This window comes from Oncorhynchus gorbuscha, linkage group LG19, assembly GCF_021184085.1.
Source record: "Oncorhynchus gorbuscha isolate QuinsamMale2020 ecotype Even-year linkage group LG19, OgorEven_v1.0, whole genome shotgun sequence".
In the NCBI taxonomy this organism is placed as follows: Eukaryota; Metazoa; Chordata; class Actinopteri; order Salmoniformes; family Salmonidae; genus Oncorhynchus; species Oncorhynchus gorbuscha.
In genome coordinates, this window is record NC_060191.1 from 46,284,214 (window position 1) to 46,309,614 (window position 25,401).

The 25,401-nt window shown below is 43.2% G+C and overlaps 1 protein-coding gene across 3 annotated transcripts in view; it reads right to left on the reverse strand.

Annotated features, from left to right (window-relative positions):
- Nucleotides 1–25,401, reverse strand: part of LOC124005020 (stAR-related lipid transfer protein 13-like) — a 129,258-nt gene that overhangs the window by 48,483 nt on the left and 55,374 nt on the right. Inside the window, exon 1 of one of the 3 annotated variants that reach the window (XM_046313857.1) lies at nt 20,729–21,152. The exons of 1 other annotated variant lie outside the window; for it this stretch is intronic. In XM_046313857.1, the coding sequence (XP_046169813.1) occupies nt 20,729–20,852 (124 nt within the window). In that variant the 5' untranslated portion in view covers nt 20,853–21,152. Of the gene's footprint in view, nt 1–9,597; nt 9,879–20,728; nt 21,153–25,401 lie in introns of those variants that run through there. One more of the 3 variants, XM_046313856.1, reaches the window with a different exon arrangement.

Genomic DNA, 25,401 nt, shown 5'->3' on the forward strand with positions numbered 1-25,401 from the left:
AGGCTCTGCCACCATCAGGGACGTGTTGAGTAGGGCACAACGTAGGCTCTGCCACCATCAGGGACGTGTTGAGTAGGGCACATCGTAGGCTCTGCCACCATCAGGGACGTGTTGTGTAGGGCACAACGTAGGCTCTGCCACCATCAGGGACGTGTTGAGTAGGGCACAGCGTAGGCTCTGTCACCATCAGGGTCGTGTTGAGTAGGGCACAACGTAGGCTCTGCCACCATCAGGGTCGTGTTGAGTAGGGCACAACGTAGGCTCTGCCACCATCAGGGACGTGTTGAGTAGGGCACAACGTAGGCTCTGTCACCATCAGGGTCGTGTTGAGTAGGGCACAGCGTAGGCTCTGCCACCATCAGGGACGTGTTGAGTAGGGCACAGCGTAGGCTCTGTCACCATCAGGGTCGTGTTGAGTAGGGCACAACGTAGGCTCTGCCACCATCAGGGACGTGTTGAGTAGGGCACAGCGTAGGCTCTGTCACCATCAGGGTCGTGTTGAGTAGGGCACAACGTAGGCTCTGCCACCATCAGGGACGTGTTGAGTAGGGCACAGCGTAGGCTTTGCCACCATCAGGGACGTGTTGAGTAGGGCACAACGTAGGCTCTGCCACCATCAGGGACGTGTTGAGTAGGGCACAGTGTAGGCTCTGTCACCATCAGGGACGTGTTGAGTAGGGCACAGCGTAGGCTCTGCCACCATCAGGGTCGTGTTGAGTAGGGCACAACGTAGGCTCTGTCACCATCAGGGTCGTGTTGAGTAGGGCACAAAGTAGGCTCTGTCACAGGCTTTCAGCCCACCTCGAAACCTGGGAGGCCGAAGCTTCTTCCTGTTAAGGTACTGTGTCCTTAATATGATCAACATGGCTATATTTTACAGAGGGTTATCATGGCGGCTAGCAGGCCTGTAGCCTGGTTCTATGATGCATAATAGCCCTTAAGTCATACAGCTACTGTACACAACCACCAAGTCATGTAATCTACAGTACACAACAACCAAATCATGTAATCTACAGTACACAACCAAGTCATGTAATCTACAGTACACAACCACCAAGTAATGTAATCTACAGTACACAACAACCAAGTCTTGTAATCTACAGTACACAACAACCAAGAAATGCAATCTACAGTACAGAACCACCAAATCATGTAATCTACAGTACACAACCACCAAGTCATGTAATCTACAGTACACAACAACCTTGCACCTTCAGTCCACGCTGCTAGTTATCACAGTCCTCCTGAGGAGACAGACAGATTATCTCCAGCCTATTACTATTCAGCTGCCCGGCTGTAACTCCTACCAATAGATGAGGTGCCAACAGTGTCCTGAGCCCTGAGACAGAGAGAGAGAGAGAGCTAATTGTCTTCACAGAGAGAGAATGGAGCCACTGGCTACAACAAGAGATTCACAGGGGGGTCAGAGGGCCGTTTTGAAGGGCCACTAGAGGCTCGGGGGTCAGCAAAGAGGTCAGACTGGACAGGAGGACCTGTTCCAAACACAGTGAAGACATGAAGAAGACATGAAGAAAACAAATGGTGTCACCGAGCCAGCCTTTCTTCATGGTTTAGAGTTCTAAGGAAGGAAATCCCCAAGTTATGGAAATCTGCTTTTGTACTGCCTCTCCTGAAAGGTGGAGATCCTTCGCTACTTGACAACTATCGACCCATATCAAAATTGTCTGTACTGTCAAAGGTACTGGAGTCCTTAGTTAGTAGGCAGCTAAAGGTCTACTTCCAAGAAAACAACATCTTAGATGGAATGCAATCAGGTTTTAAGTCTGGCCACAACACTGTTTCAGCAACATTGAAGGTTTTAAATGACATCCACTGTGCTCTTGATAAGAAGTTACATTGTGCGTTTTTATTGATTTGTCGAAGGCTTTTGACACCGTGGACCATGCTGTGTTAGTGCAAAGGTTAAAATGTTCTGGAATTACTGGTCAGGCTCTAGATTGGTTTATAAATTACCTATCAAATCATACACAATGTGTAATGGCGAATGGTTGTAAATCTGAGTCCATAGAGGTGTGCTCAGGTGTTCCGCAAGGTTCTATTTTGGGCCCACTGTTGTTCATTTTGTATATCAACAACATTGGGGATCTTACTGAAACAGTGGATGTTAATTTTTATGCAGATGATACTGTTCTTTATTCAAGTGGTAGTAGTTTATCTTCAGCTTTTGAAAATGCCCAAAGAGCATTTAACATCATACAACAGAATCTGTGTGATTTAAAGCTGATTCTAAATTAGGGTAAAACAAAATGCATGGTATTTTCAAATGCCAGGCATGTTACAAATCATGTCATTGCTACAAATCGTGTCATTGCTACATTGGCTGGACATACTATAGAGCAAGTTAAAGTATACAAATATTTGGGTGTGTGGGTTGATGATAAGCTGAGCTTCACTGTGCATGTAGAGAACTTGATAAGGAAGCTCAAGCTGAAAATAGGATTGTATTACCGGCATAAGACTTTTTTTTTTCGAGGCCAGAAAGGAGCTGGTACGATGTACATTACTGTCAGTTTTAGGTTTTAGTGATGTTATATATATGCAGGCCTCAGCCACTACCCTGAGAGCACTTGATTCAGTGTATCATGCAGCCCTCAGGTTCATTACAAATCAGATCAATGTCTACAGCTCTGTTGGCTGGTCGTCATTGACCTTGCGTAGGCTTAAACACTGGAAAACACTGATTTAAAAGGCCATATTGGGTAAAATGCCATTTTATCTCTGTTCTTTTTTAGCCAGGTCAGTAAATAAATATCAATTTGGTCCCATTCTGATTTGCTTCTAACAGTACCAAAAATTAGAACAGGTCATGGTAGAAATAGTTTTAGTTACTTAGCTCCGTGGTCCTGGAATTATCTCCTGAACATTTTAAAATGTGATGATCTAGTTTTGTTGGTGGAGTTTAAACACTTGATCGATGTATATATCATAGAAGAGTGTAATTGTTTTTAGGCCAGCTGTTTTTAGTCAAGATGTTTGTGTTTTTAATGTAATATGTAATTGTTGTACTGTATGTGTGTTTATAGTTTTGTTCAATGTTGTTTTAGTGTATGTAAGTTGTTTTGTCTGAAACGTTGTTCCCCCTGCTGCTATTGGACCAGGTCTCTCTTGGAAAAGAGATGTTATCTCAATGAGAAAAAACCTGTATCAATAAAGGTCAAATAAAAAAACATTTTAAAAGGTGGAATGGTATCAAATACATTAAATTCATGGTTTCCATCTGTTTGATGCCATTCCATTCACTCCATTCCAGCCATTATTATGAGCCGTCCTCCCATCAGCAGCCTCCACTGATATGCAGTATATCCCCACTACAGATACATGTGCAGCTATAGATATAGGTAGATATATATATATATATATATATATATATATATATATATATATATATATATATATATATATATATATATATATAGAAATAGAAATAGACAGCCAGTTATACATGAATTTAGTCTTGATAAACATTCTAGGGCCAAAGCACCAATATCCACTACTCCAGACATGATCTATTGCATTAACTCTGACTGAGCAGTTGACCAATCTTCTGGGTTCTGTATTTGAGTATTTTACAATGGGTTTGCCAGTAGAACATCATCCAAAGCAAATTGAAGTTCGGATGAAAATAACTTTGGACGTTAGACAGGAATTCTGCGAAGAATTTCTCTCCATGACGGCATGAAAAGATCATTGACTGTGGACAGAGGGGGTATTGTGTACGGCCAGAGGGGGCAAAGGGGCGGATAACCACGTGTGTGAGGGTCTGTGTTCGTGAGTATGGGGGAATTGGACACAGAGGACCTATATAGTTATATTCGGATGTGAAGTGTTGGGTTTTTCCACCCCCCTTAATAGCAGCAGCAGCAGATACAGGGAGATATGCAGTCAGTCTGCTTTATAGATCTAGAGAGAGAGATTGAGTTGGACTGCAGGAATATTGACAGGAAAGAGACACATTCCTCTAGAATAGAACACAGGCCTCTTTCCTCATACACATAGGCTGATTCCCAAATGGGACCGGCCCTGGCCCCAAATCCCCATGGACCCGGTCAAAAGTAGGGAGCTATATAGGAATAGGGTTCAATTTGGGATGCATACATACCCTGCTGCAGAGAGGCTGGCCTCATCCTCATACCCTGCTGCAGAGAAGCTGGCTTCATCATACCCTGCTGCAGAGAACCTGGCCTCATCCTCATACCCTGCTGCAGAGAAGCTGGCTTCATCATACCCTGCTGCAGAGAGGCTGGCCTCATCCTCATACCCTGCTGCAGAGAAGCTGGCTTCATCATACCCTGCTGCAGAGAACCTGGCCTCATCCTCATACCCTGCTGCAGAGAAGCTGGCTTCATCATACCCTGCTGCAGAGAGGCTGGCCTCATCCTCATACCCTGCTGCAGAGAAGCTGGCTTCATCATACCCTGCTGCAGAGAGGCTGGCCTCATCCTCATACCCTGCTGCAGAGAAGCTGGCTTCATCATACCCTGCTGCAGAGAACCTGGCCTCATCCTCATACCCTGCTGCAGAGAAACAGGCCTCATCCTCATACCCTGCTGCAGAGAACCTGGCCTCATCCTCATACCCTGCTGCAGAGAAGCTGGTCTCATCCTCATACTCTGCTGTAGAGAAGCTAGCCTCATCCTCATACCCTGCTGCAGAGAGACTGGTCTCATCCTCATACCCTGCTGTAGAGAAGCTAGCCTCATCCTCATACCCTGCTGCAGAGAGACTGGTCTCATCCTCATACCCTGCTGTAGAGAAGCTAGCCTCATCCTCATACCCTGCTGCAGAGAGACTGGTCTCATCCTCATACCCTGCTGCAGAGAGACTGGTCTCATCCTCATACCCTGCTGTAGAGAAGCTAGCCTCATCCTCATACCCTGCTGCAGAGAGACTGGTCTCATCCTCATACCCTGCTGTAGAGAAGCTAGCCTCATCCTCATACCCTGCTGCAGAGAGACTGGTCTCATCCTCATACCCTGCTGCAGAGAGACTGGTCTCATCCTCATACCCTGCTGCAGATAAACTGGCTCATTCCTTTACTCTGTGGACCAGGAAAACCCTGCTAGATATTGGACCACAGTCGCAGCTCTGTAGGCCTACTATGCCAAATGTTTATATAATACAAAATGGGTCTGGGAATGTTGTACACTGTAACAACTCATTGGTATGGACTCTCTTTGACTGGCTATAAGCAGTTGAATGGGACCCACACACACTCCCACACATTCGTAGCTGGAGTCTCACTGCAATGCCATCAGATCGAAAACATGACTAAGACCCCTGGACAAGCTTCCCGGGAATTCAGGGTGAAACTACTATACCAGTAGCTCCCAGTCACTCCCTCCCACAGTCTGCTATATTACCAGTCACCATGGCCGGGTAAACCCCAGACATGGTTTCAAATAATATTTGCAATCTTTCCAATACTTTGAGTGTTTGTTCTAGCCTGTCTGGAGTGCAGGATAGTTTGCTGCCTCAAGCACAGATAAAGTATTTAAAATGATTTAAAATAGTATTTGAACCCAGGTGTGGTAGCCCAGTCCCTCCCTCTCCTAGCCTGCTATGTCAATGCAGCTGGCCAGCTGGAATGCTCCAGCCAGGAGAGACAGGCCACAACAGGGGATGGAGGAGGTCAGTTCACTGGACAGACTCTAATACCACTGTGTGTGACAAAAGGTTGAGTGCATTGATAGTACCCGCACTTTATGGGCCAGTTTTGCGAACATCCTGCAATAAATAGCATGATCAATGAAGAATCTCATTTGAACCAGCGTTTTAGTCCATGACTAAGCTCAGAATACTTGGAAATGTGCATCTGGACACTGCACCCGCCCACTCAGGTCAGAGTGCTATCGTCGTCTGAAGGGTGAAGACGCATGTTTCGGAGTACTTTTTATTGTCGACAATAACACGAATGTTTGAATGTTGTGCGTGCATGAAAATCACCACAACAATTAGATTGAAAGTCATTCGGACTACCACAATCATATAAACATCCTCAAATAGAAACAGCTGTGTCTGCGTGTGTGTGCATGTGGTGGTGACCAAGTGTTCAGTATGGGCCTCAACATCATGTTCTAACCGGACAGAACTATAGTGGGCAGAGCCAAACCAATCAGTTATAAGTATATAGTGGGAGAGGGCATTCAAAGCCGCCCGCTCAGACGGGTGATGACATACTAGCCAACCTTTTTTACATGGTCCATCATTTCTCCAGATTTAGCGACCAATAGTTTTTACATGGTCCATCATTTCTCCGGATTTAGCGACCAATAGTTTTTACATGGTCCTTCGAGATGGAGGTGGGGGGGGGGGGGTGTCACGGATCCCTCCGGAACTGTTTATTACGCACACCTGGTGCCCATTTCCCAATAATTAGTCATTGTTTAAGTGTGCCCTTTGGTTCACCATTGAGCTGTCACTTATTGTTCCAATGTCCGTTGGTCGTGTGAGTACCTGTGCTGTGGCTTTCGTACCATTTGTATTGCGCAGATGATTACGGGTCTCGTCTCTTGTGATAATCATTGTGTGCTTGTGTATTTATTCGAGGTACTCCTCGCTCTTTTGTTTGGGTCTCAACCCTGTGTCTTGTAGACGTGTTTGTTTGGTCTTCATCCCCATGCCTGTACATGGCACGCTGTAATTTGGGTAAAGACATTTTTAAAACTATTACACTGTTAAGGCTCTCGTTGAAAGGAGTGGACCAAAGCGCAGCATAGAAAGTGTTCATGATTTTTTTTTAAACACTCACAAAATATCCAAAGCGAAAGCAGACACTAAACAGAAAACAAGACAACTTATATATGATCCCCAATCAGAGACAACGATAGACAGCTGCCTCTGATTGGGAACACACACACACACACACACACACACACACACACACACACACACACACACACACACACACACACACACACACACACGGCCAAAAACAAAGTAATAGAAAACATAGACTTTCCTTACCCGAGTCACACCCTGACCTGACCTAACCAAACATAGAGAATAAGAAGGATCTCTAAGATCAGGGCATGACATACACATTCCTGCGCCTGTCTCCCGACCCGTTATACCAAGGTGACACACAGCATTTTACTATCATTCTTTAAATAATCAATTTGTTTCATAGTATAGTGTATTTTTCTTTTGTTTAGTCACATGATTTCTCAATTTGCATTACGTTTGCCAATCGGTTATGCTGCCAGACTTATTTGCCATACCTTTTGCCTCATCCCACTCAAGCATAAAATTGTCCATCATCAATCCAAGGGGATTTAACAGTTTTTACAGTCATTTTCTTAAGGGTTACATGTTTATTAGTAACTGGAATAAGCAATTTCATAAATGTGTCAAGTACAGCGTCTGGTTGCTGCTCATCATGCACCACAGACCAGCAAATATGCTTAACAACATCAACATACGAATCACTACAAAACGTATTGTTTGACCACTTATACACTATATTAGGCCCAGACTTTGTAACTTTAGTTTTCCTAAATATGGTAACTTAATTGGGATCACTACATCCTATGGATCTGGATACTGCTTTAAAGCAAATTTATGCAGCATTAATAAAGATATGATCAACACATGTTCATGATTTCATTCATGTGCTGTTTGTAACTATTCTGGTAGGTTGATTGATAACCTGAACCAGGTTGCAAGCACTGGTTAGTTTACATTTTTTTCCTGAGTAGGCAGCTTGATGAAAGCCAGTCAATACTTAAATCACCCAGAAAATATACCTCTCTGTTGATATCACATACATAATCAAGCAAGAGCGGACCCAGAAGAGAGACACACAAAGGTACAGACACAGGCATATGCACACAAGCGCTAGCACACACACTCTACACACACGTACATTGTAATATTATAGTATTGTGGTATTATAAATTTTGTATTGTAGATATGTCGTTGTGTAATAATGTTATATGATGTACTATTTTATATTTCGTTTTACATGTAATGTAAGTGCCTTAATGTGTTTGGACCACAAGAAGAGTAGCTGCTGCCTTGGCCGATTTAAGTCAAACCTGTAGCCAGGCCACTCAGGAACATTCAATGTCGTCTTGGTAAGCAACTCCTGTGTAAATGTGGACTTGTGCTCCTGCTGAAAGGTAACTTTGTCTCTCAGTCTCTGTTGGAAAGAAGCATGAACCAGGTTTACCTCTAGTATTTTGCCTTTGCTTAGCGCTACTCCATTTCTTATTATTGTAATAAACTCCCCAGTCCTTGCCAATGACAAGCATACCCATAATACAATGCAGCCACCAACATGCTTAAAAATTTGAAGAGTGGTACTCAGTGATGTGTTGGATTTGCCCCAAACATAACACTGTCTGTTCAGGACATAAAGTTAATTTCCTTGCCACATTATTTTGCAGTTTTACTTCAGTGCCTTATTGCAAACAGGATGTGTGTTTTGGTATATTTGTAATCTATACAGGCTTCCTTCTTTTCACTCTGTCAATTAAGTTAGTATTGTGGAGTAGCTACAATGTTGTTGATCCATCCTCAGTTTTCTCTTATCACAGCCATTAAACTTTGTCATTGTTTTAAAGTCACCATTGGCTTCATGGTGAAATCCTAGTGGTTTCCTTCCTCTCTTGTAGTGATTAGGTGTATTGATACGTCATCCAAAGTGTAATTAATAACTTCACCATGCTCAAAGAGATAATATTCAATGTCTGCTTTTTTGCAAGGCATTGGAAACGCTCCCTGGTCTTTGTGGTTGAATCTGTGTTTGAAATTCATTGCTCGACTGAGGGACCTTACAGATAATTGTATATGTGGGGTACAGAGATGAGTCAAAAATCATGTTAGACACTATTATTGCAACTTATTATGTGACTTGTTAAGCACATGTTTACTCTTAAACTTATTTAGGTTTGCATTAACAAAGGGGTTGAATACTTATTGACTCAAGACATTTCAGCTTTTCATTTTTAATTATTTTGTAAAAATGTCTGATTCCAATTTGACATTATGGAGTATTGTGTGTAGGCCAGTAACACAAAATCTACATTTAATTCATTCGGGCTGTAACACAACAAAATGTGGACAACGTCAAGGAGTGTGAATACTTTCTTAAGGCACTGTAGGTTACCTACTGTATCAAGGATCAGGTGGGGCTGATAGCTTGTCATGCTCCCAACACACGCCTACTGTGGTGTTCTGAGCTGTCTTGACTTGCATATCGTAGTTAGGATCAAAACAACAATTCAGCGAATGACACAGCCCAGGTATGTTACATACTTAGGGAATAGTCCACAAAATTAACCCTCTGGAATGTAGGAACACTGTGGTATGCTAGTCTAGAACAACAATATTAGTCACCCTTTACACAGCTTGCTAAAAGTGTTATTAAGTTAAGCAACACCAGAGTTACTCCATGACTGAGTCCAGCACCTTGCCATGTCCTTACACACTTAGAGTGAGTTTCCACCACCACTCCTACTACAGTATCCACTCAACTAGCTCTAGTCCAGGGCATCAGGTGAGGCTTGCTGCTGCTTAAGGCTGTGTCAGCAAGCCACATACAACACCCTGGACTAGAGCTACCATTCCTCCTCCTACCTCCAGCTATCCTCCGGAGCAGCTGTTGCCGGGCAATTATGCGTCCCAGGCGGTATCCGGAGCGACGGTGATGGTGGTCCATCCTTAGGTAGATATCCTGGCTCTCTTGGGTCATACTGCCCAGACAATCCTGGCTGTCCTGACTCATACTGCTGCCCAGACACTCACTGTCTGGTCCCTGGGACTCAGAGTGACTGTCAGACAGATCCCTGTACATGACTGCTACTGCAGCACTGGCACTGCTAGACTTGCACACACACACACACACACACTACACTGGCCTCTGATCTGAATGTCTGGGGCTCGGAAGGAGAGCTGAGAGGCTAGAGGGGAGGGAGGAGGAGTGCCAGCTACACCTCTCCAGGTCAGGTGACCGGACAGCAGCCAGTGGCAGATCAGTACTTAGAGTCCTGCCCACCTTGCTGAGCTCTATTCAGTGTCTGTCTGTGTGAGAGAGGGAGAGGAACCGACTGAACTCCTGAACGCGGGCCTGGAGGGAAATATAAATACCAGAAGAAAGCCTGTGAACTGACTGAGGGAGGAGGATGAGACAGGGAGGAGGACATGGGAGGGCTTAGAAAAACAGTATTGTTAGGACCCTCCCTGCCCAAAACAATCCTCCGCTGTGGAGTGTGGACTTGCACACAAGTGGCAAGTAAATTAGTTTTTTACATTTAACCTTTATTTAACTAGGCAAGTCAGTTAAAAACTCATTCTTATTTACAATGATGACCTACAAGTTTACTCGGGAGATGGGAGTCTCTCTACCACGCTGACAAATGGACTCAGGTAAAAGACAGAGGAGAAAGAACACCAAATAATGCACGCAGAGCAGAATTAGGCCGATACCCGGGAGAAAGAGAGAGAGACTGCGAAAGAGAGAGAGAGAGAGGCCGATACCCGCTAATTATCAAAATCCAGAAAAGAGCCGTTCAATTCTACAATCACCAAAAACGAAGCGATTCCCAAACCTTCCATAACAAAGCCATCACCTACAGAGAGATGAACATGGAGAAGAGTTCCCTAAGCAAGCTGGTCCTGGGGCTCTGTTCACAAAACACAAACACACCCCACAGAGCCCCAGGACAGCAACACAGTTAGACCCAATCAAGTCATGAGAAAACAAAAAGATAATGACTTGATACATTGGAATGAATGAACAATTAAACAGTAAACTAGAATGCTATTTGGGCCTTCACAGAGAGTACACAGTGGCAGAATACATGTCCACTGTGACTGACCCAAACCTAAGGAAAGCTTTGACTATGTACAGACTCAGTGAGCATAGCCTTGCTATTGAGAAAGGCCGCTGTAGGCAGACCTAGCTCTCAAGAGAAGACAGGCTATGTGCACACTGCCCACAAAATGAGGTGGAAACTGAGCTGCACTTCCTAACCTCCTGCACCAATGTGTGACCATATTAGAGACATATATTTCCCTCAGATTACACAGAATTTGAAAACAAACCAGATTTTGATAAACTCCCACATCTACTGGGTGAAATACCACAGTGTGCCAACACAGCAGCAATATTTGTGACCTGTTGCCACAAGAATAGGGCAACCAGTGAAGAACAAACACCATTGTAAATACAACACATATTTATGCTTATTTATTTTCCCTTTTGTACTTTAACCATTTGTACATCGTTACAACACTGTATATATACATAATATGACATTTGTAATGTCTTTATTCTTTTGGAACTTATGTGAGTGGAATGTTTTCACTTTTGAATAGTATCTACCTTACTTGCTTTGGCAATGTTAACATATGTTTCCCATGCCAATAAAGCCCCTTGAATTGAATTGAATTGAAAGAATGAAGAGAGTAAAAAGAAGGAGAGAGATGAACGAGAGGGAGAATGCTAATCTCTTCTCCCCAAACTCACCATTCCCCAACAACCCCCTCTCCACCCCCAGGCCCCCGCCCACAACCATTCTCTAACACCACTCTCAGCCCGTCTCCATTCACAGTGGTGTTCAACAGGGCAGGAAGCCTGTGGCACCTTGTGAAGAAGAAACCATTGAGCCTAAACACCGGGATTATAATGAATATCAACTGGTTAATACAGACCCCAGTAAGCTTTCCGGTTCATTAAAACAGCCATGCTACTGCCACAACATTACAGCCTCTAGAATTTGAGATTGAGATATGATGATAAGATACAGTTGTCACGTCCTGACCTTAGTTCCTTCTTTATGTCTCTATTTTAGTTTGGTCAGGGCGTGAGTTGGGGTGGGCATTCTATGTTTTGTTCTGTGTGTTATAGTTCTATGTGTTTGGCTTGGTATGGTTCCCAATCAGAGGCAGCTGTCAATCGTTGTCTCTGATTGAGAACCATATTTAGGTAGCCTGTTCCCACCTGGTGTTTGTGGGTAGTTGTTTTCCGTTTCAGTGTTTGCACCATACGGGACTGTTTCGGTTTTCATTTATTCTCTTGTATTTAGTGTTCAGTTAATGAAAGGAAATATGAACACGCTGCACTTTGGTCTACTCCTTCTTCCTCAGACGAACCGTGTTACAGCAGTTGGCAATAGTGAAGTCTAAACTAAATAATAATCAAAGTAGATCTTGAAACTTGATAACATTCCAGTAGTATGTTGAGTTTGGAACAGGATGGAACAACAGAAGTGATCATTCACATTTAAAACAGAGTCCACATCCTTGCAAACAGAGCAGACCCACCCAGTCTCAGCGGGCCATTCTGGTGCTGTCACCCCTCTCAACATACAGCCTGCCTGTGTCCAGCAGCACAGGGCTCCACATGGGACTGGCGCTGCTAGAGGGCACACCACCAAGCTAAAGAGGCAAAGGGTGCCTCACAAATACAGGGTTGGGTAGGTTACTTTCTAAATGTAATCCGTTACAGTTACTAGTTATCTATCCAAAATTGTCATCAGTAATGTAACTTTGGATTACCCAAACTCAGTAACGTAATTTGATTACATTCAATGTCACGTTCTGACCACGTTCTGACCTTCGTTCTTTTGTTATGTCTTTGTTTTAGTATGGTCAGGGCGTGAGTTGGGTGGGTTGTCTATGTTAGTTTTTCTATGATTTGCTATTTCTGTGTTTGGCCTGGTATAGTTCTCAATCAGAGGCAGCTGTCAATCGTTGTCCCTGATTGAGAACCATATTTAAGGAGCCTATTTTTTATTGTGTTGGGTGGGTGATCATTTTCTGTTTTCTGTTGTGTCTGCACCAGCCAGAACTGTTTTCTGTTGTGTGTCTGCACCAGCCAGAACTGTTTTCTGTTGTGTGTCTTCACCAGCCAGAACTGTTTTCTGTTGTGTGTCTGCACCAGACAGAACTGTTTTCTGTTGTGTGTCTGCACCAGCCAGAACTGTTTTCTGTTGTTTACATTTACATTACATTTACATTTAAGTCATTTAGCAGACGCTCTTATCCAGAGCGACTTACAAATTGGTGCATTCACCTTATGACATCCAGTGGAACAGTCACTTAACAATAGTGCATCTAAATCTTAAAGGGGGGGGGTGAGAGGGATTACTTATCCTATCCTAGGTATTCCTTAAAGAGGTGGGGTTTCAGGTGTCTCCGGAAGGTGGTGATTGACTCCGCTGTCCTGGCGTCGTGAGGGAGTTTGTTCCACCATTGGGGGGCCAGCGCAGCGAACAGTTTTGACTGGGCTGAGCGGGAGCTGTACTTCCTCAGTGGTAGGGAGGCGAGCAGGCCAGAGGTGGATGAACGCAATGCCCTTGTTTGGGTGTAGGGCCTGATCAGAGCCTGGAGGTACTGAGGTGCCGTTCCCCTCACAGCTCCGTAGGCAAGCACCATGGTCTTGTTGTGTGTCTGCACCAGCCAGAACTGTTTTCTGTTGTGTGTCTGCACCAGCCAGAACTGTTTTCTGTTGTGTGTCTGCACCAGCCAGAACTGTTTTCTGTTGTGTGTCTGCACCAGCCAGAACTGTTTTCTGTTGTGTGTCTGCACCAGCCAGAACTGTTTTCTGTTGTGTGTCTGCACCAGCCAGAACTGTTTTCTGTTGTGTGTCTGCACCAGCCAGAACTGTTTTCTGTTGTGTGTCTGCACCAGCCAGAACTGTTTTCTGTTGTGTGTCTGCACCAGCCAGAACTGTTTTCTGTTGTGTGTCTGCACCAGCCAGAACTGTTTTCTGTTGTTGGTTTATTGTTCAGTGTTTAAGTTCTTTATTAAAAGATATGGACACAAACCACGCTGCACCTTGGTCCTCTTCTCCTTCATACCGTTACAGAAGAAGACAAAAATCTACACTGCCGTTCAAAAATGTTGGTGTCACTTAGAAATGTCCTTATCTAAAGTAAAGCAAAAAAAAATGTCCATTAAAATAACATAAAATTGATCAGAAATACAGTGTTAATGTTGTAAATGACTTGCAGCTGGAAACCGCAGATTTTTAATGAAATATCTACATAGGTGTACAGAGGCTCATTATCAGCAACCATCACTCCTGTGTTCCAATGGCACGTTGTGTTAGCTAATTCAAGTTTATCATTTTAAAAGGCCTAGGAATTTAATTGTTTTTATCGGCATGAATTAGATTGAGCAATAAACGGCCAATTTTTATTCCATAGGCTGGGATCCGCAATATGCAGCTGTTGCAAGAGCGCATTTTCCACTGGCTGTCCACTGGTTTGAAAAACAATGATTGATAAGCAACTTAAACTTCTTGAATTCAAACATTATTGGGTTCAAATACACATTTAGATTTGTGAACAGCCATCCACAACAACCACAATCTGTAAGGCGCAAATAGCTAAATGAGAGAGCAGCAATGTGATTCACATCAATGCGCTATGTAGATATCAATAGTAAGTGATATCCGTATCGTCGTAGAGTACACCACTGATGTCATCCTTACCTCCAAGTGTTTATTCAAGTTGGATAATCTTTGGATGCCGACTGCAGTCGCACTATTGGAAGACATAGCTTGGACTGTAGCCCACAAAAGCCTATTCTTGCTCTTTTCCAGCGATCCATCAAACACATTTGGTGTGTCATCATAGTGGTCTCTGATTTGTTGTCAGACTCGCTCAGGTGGAACAAACTTAAACTTCCGCCTTTTTTCAATGCTGATTTCAATGTTATTGAGAAAAGTGTCAAAGTGTTTTTCTGAATTTAAATTAATCCTCGAAGTAATCATCTAGTTATTCAAAGGTTATCTGTAATCTGATTACAATACTTATGCTGGGAGTGTAACAGATTACAGTTACCGGTTTTGTAATCCCTTACATGTAACAGATTACATGTAATCCGTTACTCCCAAACCCTGCCCAAATAACACCCTATTCCCTATAGTGCTCTGGTCAAAAGTAGTGCACTATATAGGGAATAGGGTGGTGCCATTTGGGATGCAGGCAAACAGTCAAACAGCCCCTGTCCCTCTGGCTGGCAGGACCCTCCCTGGGCAACAAAGACCACCATTCACCCACAGCTCCCTTCACTTCAGAGCCCCACAACTCTCTATATGCTTTCATGCACACACAAACACACACCAGGAGCTGTTATACTGTGGTACTGTGGCTAAACTGTTTGTTCAGGTATTGGGTGGTGCTGTGACATTGTGCAAATGATTTCATGTGTTGACTCTACTGTTAATCACACACACACACACACACAAACTAAGGGTGTTAGTTCATGGAAGTGAGGGGGTGGATGTCCCTGTCTCTGGTGTGTTGGGTGGCTGCACTGCTCTGATCATTCCTGTAGTCTGAGCGTTGTGATGCTATGTGCTCTTTGGTGCTAGGTGCTATGTGTTGCTAGGTGCTATGTGTTGCTAGGTGCTATGTGTTGCTAGGTGCTATGTGTTGCTAGGTGCTATGTGTTGCTAGGTGCTATGTGGTGCTATGTGTTGCTATCTGCTATAATACATTTTTATTATTTATCCCAACAGGTAGTAGGGATGGAACCATGGTTGGAGATAGTATTACTAGGTGGTTGGAACCTAGGGTTGGAGATAGTATTACATTACTAGGTGGGTGGTTGGAACCAAGGGTTGGAGATAGTATTACTAGGTGGATGGAACCAGGGTTGGAGATAGTATTACTAGGTGGTATTACTAGGTTGGAACCAGGGTTGGACATAGTATTACTAGGTGGATGGAACAAGGGTTGGAGATAGCATTACTAGATGGCTGGAACCAGGGTTGGAGATAGTATTACTAGGTGGATGGAACAAGGGTTGGAGATAGCATTACTAGATGGCTGGAAGGGTTGGAGATAGTATTACTAGGTGGATGGAACCAGGGTTGGAGATAGCATTACTAGGTGGTTGGAACCAGGGTTGGAGATAGTATTACTAGGTGGTTGGAACCAGGGTTGGAGATAGTATTACTAGATGGCTGGAACCAGGGTTGGAGATAGTATTACTAGGTGGTTGGAACCAGGGTTGGAGATAGTATTACTAGATGGCTGGAACCAGGGTTGGAGATAGTATTACTAGGTGGTTGGAACCAGGGTTGGAGATAGTATTATTAGGTGGTTGGATTCAGGACTGATCAGAAGCAACTGGGTAAATGTTTAGGCTCTGGTCTGGTATGAAGTGGGGAGTTACTCAGAGAGAAACGATGGTAGCCCTGCATGACTCTGGCTTTGGTCTGGCTCCTGTCCTGAGGTAGCTTCAGAATGACGGATGAATTCCACCCCATGATCCAAAAAACAACCTGTTCGACTGGGTATAATGCTGGGCTGCAGTAGGAATGTCCTGTTTGATTGTAAAAACTGAAGACATTTCAAAGAGAGAAATCGTAGGACCAATATGACTGTAGCAGGTGCTTTCACTTTGAGGACAGTCTTGGCTGGGAGTCTCTTATTCACACCAAGCACATGTTCTAGAGCAGGTGCCAGCTGAATAGAGACTCTATCCCTCAATGTCAGCCAGGTCTTCTCATGGAGCTGGATTATAGGACATGTAACTATTGTTTCTGTAATAGCTGTCAAAATTACTCCTCAGTGAAAACACAACCTACAGGCATAGGACAACCTGGTCATAGGACCAGACCATTTCCAAAGAGGTGCTGTTACTTAATGGTCTCATAAAAATGTAATATATGTGTTAAAATGATGACTCATTATGACAGTTAGAAGCAATAGAACACCAGCCAGCCAAGTCTGATCGACGCTTGCACACACAGGTCAGACAGTCAGCAGCCCAGCCCAGCCCATAAACAGTCCCTGATTGTTTAGAGTGCTTCTAAACAGACAGCAGGCCAAGGCTAGTAGTCGGTCCAATGGATGGGCTGCCAGATACATGGCATCATGGCATATCACCAGTATACAAATATGGAATAGAATGTTGGATTCATGTGTCAACCTTTCAAACAACGCAGCAACAACAAAGCAACAATGCAGCCACAGGACTCTAAAGTCAGTTAAACTCGAGAGGTGTTTCAGTACTCCACAGCTGAGATGGACTGACAGGATTTAAACAACATTACATACACAGAGACCCGACAGACATGTTGCTAAAACAAGACAGAGACAATATTGTGAAGGTTGATCACATACTGTGCAGTGCATTCAGAAAGTATTCAGACCCCTTTACTTTTTCCACATTTTGTTACGTTACAGCCTTATTCTAAAATTGATTCAATTCTATTTTTTCCTCATCAATCTACACACAATACCCAGTAATGTCAAAGCAAAATTTACTCATTTATTAAAAATAAAAACTGAAATATCAACATTTACAAAAGTATTCACACCCTTTACTCAGTACTTTGTTGAAGCACCTTTGGCAGCGATTACAGCCTTGAGTCTTTTTGGGTATGATGCTACAAGCTTGGCACACCTGTATTTGGGGAGTTTCTCCAATTCTTCTTTGCAGATCCTCTCAAGCTGTCAGGTTGGATCAGAAGCATCGCTGCACAGCTATTTTCAGGTTTCTCCAGAGATATTTGATCGGGTTCAAGTCCGGGCTCTGGCTGGGCCACTCAAGGACATTCAGAGACTTGTCCCGAAGCGACTCCTGCGTTGGCTTGGCTGTGTGCTTAGGGTTGTTGTCTTGTTGTGAACCTTCGCCCCGGTCTGAGGTCCTGAGCGCTCTGGATCAGATTTTCATCAAAGATCTCTCTGTACTTTGCTCCGTTCATATTTCCCTCGATCCTGACTAGTCTCCCAGTCCATGATGCTGAAAAATATCCCTACCACATAATGCTGCCACCACCATGCTTCACCGTAGGGATGGTGCCAGGTTTCCTCCAGACGTGACGCTTTGCATTCAGGCCAAAGAGTTCAATCTTTCATCAGACCAGAGTATCTTGTTTCTCATGGTCTGAGAGGCTTTAGTCTTTAGGTGCCTTTTGGCAAACTCCAAGCGTGCTGTCATGTGCTTTTTTACTGAGGCTTCCATCTGACCACTCTACCATAAAGACCTGATTGGTGGAGTGCTGCAGAGGTGGTTGTCCTTCTGGAAGGCTCTCCCATCTCCACAGAGGAACTCAAGAGCTCTGTCAGAGTGACCATCGGATTCTTGGTCACTTCCCTGACCAAGGCCCGTGATCAGTTTTGCCATGTGGCCAGCTCTAGGAAGATTCTTGGTGGTTCCAAACTTTTTCCATTTAAGAATGATGGAGGCCACTGTGTTCTTTGGGACCTTCAATGCTACAGACATTTTTTGGTACCCTTCCCCAGATCTGTGCCTCAACACAATCCTGTCTCTGACCTCTACGGACAATTCCTTTGACCTCATGGCTTAGTTTTTGCTCTGACATGCACTGTCAACTGTGGGACCTTATATAGACAGGTGTGTGCCTTTCCAAATCATGTCCAATCAATTGAATTTACCACAAGTGGACTCCAATTAAGTTGTAGAAACATCTCAAGGATGATCAATGATGCAACTGATAGCAAAGGGTCTGAATACTTATGTAAATAAGGTATTTATGCTTTTTATGTTTTATACATTTGCAAAAAAATGCTAAAAACCTGTTTTCACTTCGTCATTATGGGGTGTTGTGTAGATTGCTGAGGATTTGTTTTACTTAATTCATTTTAGAATAAGGCTTAACATAACAAAATGTGGAAAAAGTCAAGGGGTCTGAATACTTTCCGAAGGCACTGTACATCCCCTACAGTGTTGCAATAAAATTTGCAACACAGATTAAGCCTCGTCCTGGACTAAAAAACAAACTCAATGGAAAATCAAAATTGAAAGTGCTATATAGTCCAGGACTGTGTCCAGGAAACCGGCCCATATTATTGCAATAAGAAGACATAACTGGCACCAATCTGATTCAATTACAGTCTCCTGGGACAGTTGAGGTCAACATCTATCACATAACATCATAACATCATTATAATACTGAAATACCTACTCGACCTACTCGACTACTGTCCTGCTGTATGGATAATTTGACTGGCACCCCCTAGTGGTGTACTGGGCTCCCTACACACACAGACCATGATTCAGCAGCTCTTTTGAAAATACAATATCATTCTCCCAGCAAGCAGCTCCAGCTGTATTTTAAATCTCTGGCAGAAAGGTACCTGAAGGAAATAACTATCAGTGGATGTGTCCCAAATGGCATCCTATTCCCTGTATAGTGCACTACTTTTTACCAGAGCCTTATGGGCCCTGGTCAAAAGTTGTGCACTATAAAGGGAATAATTTTTTACATTTATTTCACCTTTATTTAACCAGGTAGGTTAGTTGAGAACAAGTTCTTATTTATAACTGCGACCTAGCCAAGATAAAGCAAAGCAGTGTGACATAAACAACAACACTGAGTTACACATGGAATAAACAAACATACAGTCAATAATAATACAGTCTATATACAGTGAATTGTATTTGGGATGCATATTCTGCACATTTGAATTATGAGGCAAACTAATCCAGGAAACACTTCTAACCATTAAGTATAGCCTTCAGTGGCAGGGGCAGTAGGGGGTCTGGTCTCTAGCCCACCGTTTCATACATCTTCTACTACAGGCTTAGCACAAAGTCACATTGGGATAATAATGGGTCTTGCTTTGGTGCTACATGTGAGAACATTATTCACATATATTGTGATATTGTTTTTCTTTCAATCCAAATCAATCCTTATAACCAACCAGCAGTGAATAAAAAGTAAAATTGTATTGCAAATTGGTTTGGTAATTTATAATTATTATTGTAAATTAGAATATCTTAAAAAAATAAATAAATAAGAGCAAGGTAAGTCACATGTAAAACTAAGGTAAGTACACCTGGTGAACACGTGTTAATGGGTATGATTACTGTAGAAGAAGAATTATGAGGACAACTGTGCAGAATGTATTCTGTGCATACAGGCTGCGTTTACACAGACAGCTCAATTCTGATTTTTTTTCACTAATTGGTCTTTTGACCAATCAGATCAGCTCTGAAAAAGATCTGATGTGAAAAGTCAAAAGACCAATTCTTGGGAAAAATATCAGATTTGGGCTGCCTTAGGTCAATCCACCAATTAGCGGCACGACGTATAGTTTAAAGCAGCAATCAGCACTAGGAACAATAACCAAGCGTTTTCCGCGTACCTGTTTCGTTAAAAAAGCTGACTGATGGGGCTGGACAACCATTCAAATTCATAGACAGAGTTATGGATTCAAGGAATGAGCATCCATGATATCACAATTATAGTTGTAACCATGTTTTGAGGCTACATCGTTTTTGTTTACATTAACTGTCAGACATTGCAGTAAAACAAGTTTATATTTTGGGTTCTGATGGGGTATGACGGTTGAACTAAACTCATGAGGCATTTAAAAGATATACTCTTCAAGAATCAATGGGTAGGGTTACATATCATTCATGTATACGTCCAAAAATGGATGTAGCAACTGCTGATTGCCCCTTCAACATTCACTTGATTGATTAGAACATTAACTACAGCCAAGTTTGTAACTTAGTGGGCTTATTTAAGCTACTTGTTTAATAAAATCATAATAATAATAATAATAATATATGCCATTTAGCAGACGCTTTTATCCAAAGCGACTTACAGTCATATGTGCATACATTCTACGTATCATGTTGGAAAACAGTTATATGCTGGACTCTATCTGGTTTTCATGTAATAAAGTTAAGAATGGCTATTTTCTAACAGAATAAATACATATCGAATAAATATAGTGTGTATTCAATACGACACCGATACTTTGTGAAGACTGACCTGCGATTCTTCGATCCCTGACATTTTTCCATAGTAGATCCCAGGCTTTCGACGTGGAACCGCGCAGCGTCTCACTGAAACACCGCCGCAGCTTCAGTTTCATCGATTTGCGCTTAGTTGTCATAGTAAATCCGTGTGTCCATCATAATAAAACAAATCCCGATCCTCATGAACCCGTTATTGCGTCTTTCCTCTGAGTGGACCACCACTGCGCTCGCGCCGATGCGTCTTCATCTGATTAGGACTGAGTTACAGTCGCAGAGTAGAGTGTAACCATTAATTAACCAGCCATACATTTGACCGAAGAACAGATACCTGTTCTGTATAAAGTATCCTTCTTTGCCAAGTCCTTCAATTAAACGATATTTCAGCCCGGTGCCGGACAAAGCGAGGACCAGATGTGTGGTGTTTGAAGTTTCCACCACGGTGACGGTCAGTCTATACTCACAGATAGACTACTCTAGCTGCTCTCTTTCACCCCTCCACTTCCCTCCCTCCCTTCTTCCCTCTCACTCACCAGGCTACACTCACTTTCACTACACTATACAGAGCTTTCACTCTTGTGAATAAGAAGTAATAAACATGGAATGTTTCAGAAAATGTGAAATTAGGGCTACATCAAAATTGATTTATAGAGATGTTGGGTTTTATGTTAAAAAGAAAAGTGAGTTAAAATGAAGTGTATTTTTCTTTCTAATACACAAACTTATCAGAGGTCAAACCCCCCTGAAGGAGAGGAAAGTTAAGCCTTGTGACTTTGTTGTGTCAATATCACACCAGACATCATAGTGACTTTGTTGTGTCAATATCACACCAGACATCATAGTGACTTTGTTGTGTCAATATCACACCAGACATCATAGTGACTTTGTTGTGTCAATATCACACCAGACATCATAGTGACTTTGTTGTGTCAATATCACACCAGACATCATAGTGACTTTGCAGTGTCAATATCACACCAGACATCATAGTGACTTTGCTGTGTCAATATCACACCAGACATCATAGTGACTTTGCTGTGTCAATATCACACCAGACATCATAGTGACTTTGCTGTGTCAATATCACACCAGACATCATAGTGACTTTGCTGTGTCAATATCACACCAGACATCATAGTGACTTTGCTGTGTCAATATCACACCAGACATCATAGTGACTTTGTTGTGTCAATATCACACCAGACATCATAGTGACTTTGCAGTGTCAATATCACACCAGACATCATAGTGACTTTGCAGTGTCAATATCACACCAGACATCATAGTGACTTTGCTGTGTCAATATCACACCAGACATCATAGTGACTTTGCTGTGTCAATATCACACCAGACATCATAGTGACTTTGTTGTGTCAATATCACACCAGACATCATAGTGACTTTGTTGTGTCAATATCACACCAGACATCATAGTGACTTTGTTGTGTCAATATCACACCAGACATCATAGTGACTTTGTTGTGTCAATATCACACCAGACATCATAGTGACTTTGTTGTGTCAATATCACACCAGACATCATAGTGACTTTGTTGTGTCAATATCACACCAGACATCATAGTGACTTTGTTGTGTCAATATCACACCAGACATCATAGTGACTTTGCAGTGTCACCAGACATCATAGTGACTTTGCTGTGTCAATATCACACCAGACATCATAGTGACTTTGCTGTGTCAATATCACACCAGACATCATAGTGACTTTGCTGTGTCAATATCACACCAGACATCATAGTGACTTTGTTGTGTCAATATCACACCAGACATCATAGTGACTTTGTTGTGTCAATATCACACCAGACATCATAGTGACTTTGTTGTGTCAATATCACACCAGACATCATAGTGACTTTGTTGTGTCAATATCACACCAGACATCATAGTGACTTTGTTGTGTCAATATCACACCAGACATCATAGTGACTTTGTTGTGTCAATATCACACCAGACATCATAGTGACTTTGTTGTGTCAATATCACACCAGACATCATAGTGACTTTGTTGTGTCAATATCACACCAGACATCATAGTGACTTTGCAGTGTCAATATCACACCAGACATCATAGTGACTTTGCTGTGTCAATATCACACCAGACATCATAGTGACTTTGCTGTGTCAATATCACACCAGACATCATAGTGACTTTGCTGTGTCAATATCACACCAGACATCATAGTGACTTTGTTGTGTCAATATCACACCAGACATCATAGTGACTTTGTTGTGTCAATATCACACCAGACATCATAGTGACTTTGTTGTGTCAATATCACACCAGACATCATAGTGACTTTGTTGTGTCAATATCACACCAGACATCATAGTGACTTTGCTGTGTCAATATCACACCAGACATCATAGTGACTTTGTTGTGTCAATATCACACCAGACATCATAGTGACTTTGCAGTGTCAATATCACACCAGACATCATAGTGACTTTGTTGTGTCAATATCACACCAGACATCATAGTGACTTTGTTGTGTCAATATCACACCAGACATCATAGTGACTTTGCTGTGTCAATATCACACCAGACATCATAGTGACTTTGCAGTGTCAATATCACACCAGACATCATAGTGACTTTGCTGTGTCAATATCACACCAGACATCATAGTGACTTTGCTGTGTCAATATCACACCAGACATCATAGTGACTTTGCAGTGTCAATATCACACCAGACATCATAGTGACTTTGCTGTGTCAATATCACACCAGACATCATAGTGACTTTGCTGTGTCAATATCATAATAAGTTCAACTCCAGATATTATTGTGACAACAACCGGTTCAGTCTGCAGTAGCCTACTCAACATTTTTCATCTATAAAAGTAAAAAATGCTTTATCGAGAAAATCAAGGTGCCATGAGTAGAAGTAGACAGTGTAGAAGAAATGCAATATCTGTCTTATTCCCTGTTCAGCCCATGTTTGACCTGAGCCTTATAATGTCAACCTAGCTGAACTTCAGCAGACAGTTATGCAGTAATATAATTCTCTCAGATCTATAATACACAAGGACCAGCTGGACACTGACAGACAGCTTCTATAATAGATAGTCCTGCCTCCTGACCTGAACTGTGCTGTAACCCCCCCCCCCCTCCCACACCCCCCTCTCTCCCTAACTCTTCCCTCTATTTCCCTCTCTCTCTCTCTCTCTCTCTCCCTATCTCCCCCTCTCTCTCCTCCCTCTCCCTATCTCCCTCTCCCTATCTCTCCCTCTCTGTCTCTCCCTCTCTCCCCCTCTCTCTCCCCCTCTCTCTCCCCCTCTCCCTCTCCCCCTCACTCTCTCCCTCACTCTCTCCCTCACTCTCTCCCTCTCCGCGTCCAGCTGGGATAACATTACTTAATTTCCACCAGGACATTCACCGCTCATTGCTCTTCCCTGGAATAGGGTTCAGGCTGGTGATTTACACCACAGGGTCAGCACCAGGCTATATCTTACTGGAGAACAACACACTGGAGGGTCAGCACCAGGCTATATCTTACTGGAGAACAACACACTGGAGGGTCAGCACCAGGCTATATCTTACTGGAGAACAACACACTGGAGGGTCAGCACCAGGCTATATCTTACTGGAGAACAACACACTGGAGGGTCAGCACCAGGCTATATCTTACTGGAGAACAACACACTGGAGGGTCAGCACCAGGCTATATCTTACTGGAGAACAACACACTGGAGGGTCAGCACCAGGCTATATCTTACTGGAGAACAACACACTGGAGGGTCAGCACCAGGCTATATCTTACTGGAGAACAACACACTGGAGGGTCAGCACCAGGCTATATCTTACTGGAGAACAACACACTGGAGGGTCAGCACCAGGCTATATCTTACTGGAGAACAACACACTGGAGGGTCAGCACCAGGCTATATCTTACTGGAGAACAACACACTGGAGGGTCAGCACCAGGCTATATCTTACTGGAGAACAACACACTGGAGGGTCAGCACCAGGCTATATCTTACTGGAGAACAACACACTGGAGGGTCAGCACCAGGCTATATCTTACTGGAGAACAACACACTGGAGGGTCAGCACCAGGCTATATCTTACTGGAGAACAACACACTGGAGGGTCAGCATCAGGCAATATCTTACTGGAGAACAACACACTGGAGGGTCAGCACCAGGCTATATCTTACTGGAGAACAACATACTGCAGGGTCAGCACCAGGCTATATCTTACTGGAGAACAACACACTGGAGGGTCAGCACCAGGCTATATCTTACTGGAGAACAACACACTGGAGGGTCAGCACCAGGCTATGTCTTACTGGAGAACAACACACTGGAGGGTCAGCACCAGTCTATATCTTACTGGAGAACAACATACTGCAGGGTCAGCACCAGGCTATAACTTACTGGAGAACAACACACTGGAGGGTCAGCACCAGGCTATATCTTACTGGAGAACAACACACTGGAGGGTCAGCACCAGGCTATATCTTACTGGAGAACAACACACTGCAGGGTCAGCACCAGGCTATATCTTACTGGAGAACAACACACTGGAGGGTCAGCACCAGGCTATATCTTACTGGAGAACAACACACTGGAGGGTCAGCACCAGGCTATATCTTACTGGAGAACAACATACTGCAGGGTCAGCACCAGGCTATATCTTACTGGAGAACAACACACTGCAGGGTCAGC